This window comes from Nycticebus coucang, chromosome 10, assembly GCF_027406575.1.
Source record: "Nycticebus coucang isolate mNycCou1 chromosome 10, mNycCou1.pri, whole genome shotgun sequence".
Taxonomy (NCBI): Eukaryota; Metazoa; Chordata; class Mammalia; order Primates; family Lorisidae; genus Nycticebus; species Nycticebus coucang.
The window spans coordinates 99,931,275-99,932,336 of NC_069789.1; the positions used below are offsets into that span (position 1 = coordinate 99,931,275).

The window sequence follows — 1,062 nt, forward strand, 5'->3', positions numbered from 1 at the left end:
TACCTTCTCTCCAGCCCTCACCTTTAACAGGCTAATGAACACCAATTAAAACATCAATGAGTCTTGCTTGGTTCTGAGACAGTGAGGGGATTTCCCCAGTATTTAAATATATTCACATAATCAGTTATATAAATCTTAATATAAATCCAATCTTCAATAGGCTTTGGGATGGCAATTTACTATCTTTGTGAAAAGGTAAACATCACTAATTAAATCTGAACATATCTTTAGAAATGGAAAACAGTGATGCATTTACTGAACTGGAATCACTATCAAAATCCAAAAAACTGATCATATTCATTTAACCACAAGCCAGTCTTAGTTAAACCGGGACTGTCCAACAAAAATATTCTGTCACTCATTCATGATCTGAATTCTGGTAAATGAGACCAATTAAATTATGGTACACATAAAAAAAAGCTGTGAGATATTTCTCTTTTGTAATAAATAAGGCAATGGCCATCTATTACTCATTTGTAGCTTTTTTGAGATAAGCTATCAAGTCTGCCCTTTCTCCCTTCTTCTTAATGCCAGCGAAGATCATTTTTGTTCCAGGGATGTACTTCTTGGGATTCTCCAAATACTCCATCAGTGTATCCTCTCCCCAGGTTATGCCTTTGTTCTTATTGGCGTCAGTGTAAGAGAAGCCAGAAGCCTGACCTGTCTTCCTCCCAAAGAGACCATGGAGATTTGGCCCAGTCTTGTGCTTGCCTCCTTTTTCCACATTATGGCACTGGGCACACTTCTGAACAAAAATCTTCTTGCTTTTCTCAATATCACCCATATTTAATTCTCTCTTTGGTTGCTAACGGTACTAAAGTTATGAGCTGGAAGCCAGACGTCCTGCCGTCTAACCAAGATGCGATTCTTGTATGCAGCAGATATCTACCTCGAGTTTTTGTATTCAGTCAGCCATCCTGTGCCTCTTTAGAGGACAATTTAAACCATTCACATCAATTGAGAATATTGATAAGCCTTTCGAGAGTCCAGTGGACATTTTTAATCCTTTTGCGACTGTGGAAGTTGGAATTTGATCAGAATTTTATGGGTGGGTTTACTTTT

The 1,062-nt window shown here is 37.9% G+C and overlaps 1 protein-coding gene across 1 annotated transcript; it reads right to left on the bottom strand.

Moving 5' to 3' along the window:
- Nucleotides 1-222: 222 nt before the first annotated feature.
- On the bottom strand, nt 223-802 carry LOC128597718 (cytochrome c, somatic-like). The gene has a single exon (XM_053608294.1). It carries the CDS (start codon nt 782-784, stop codon nt 467-469), a length of 318 nt encoding a protein of 105 aa, XP_053464269.1. The 5' UTR covers nt 785-802; the 3' UTR covers nt 223-466.
- Between the last annotated feature and the right edge of the window lie 260 nt (nt 803-1,062).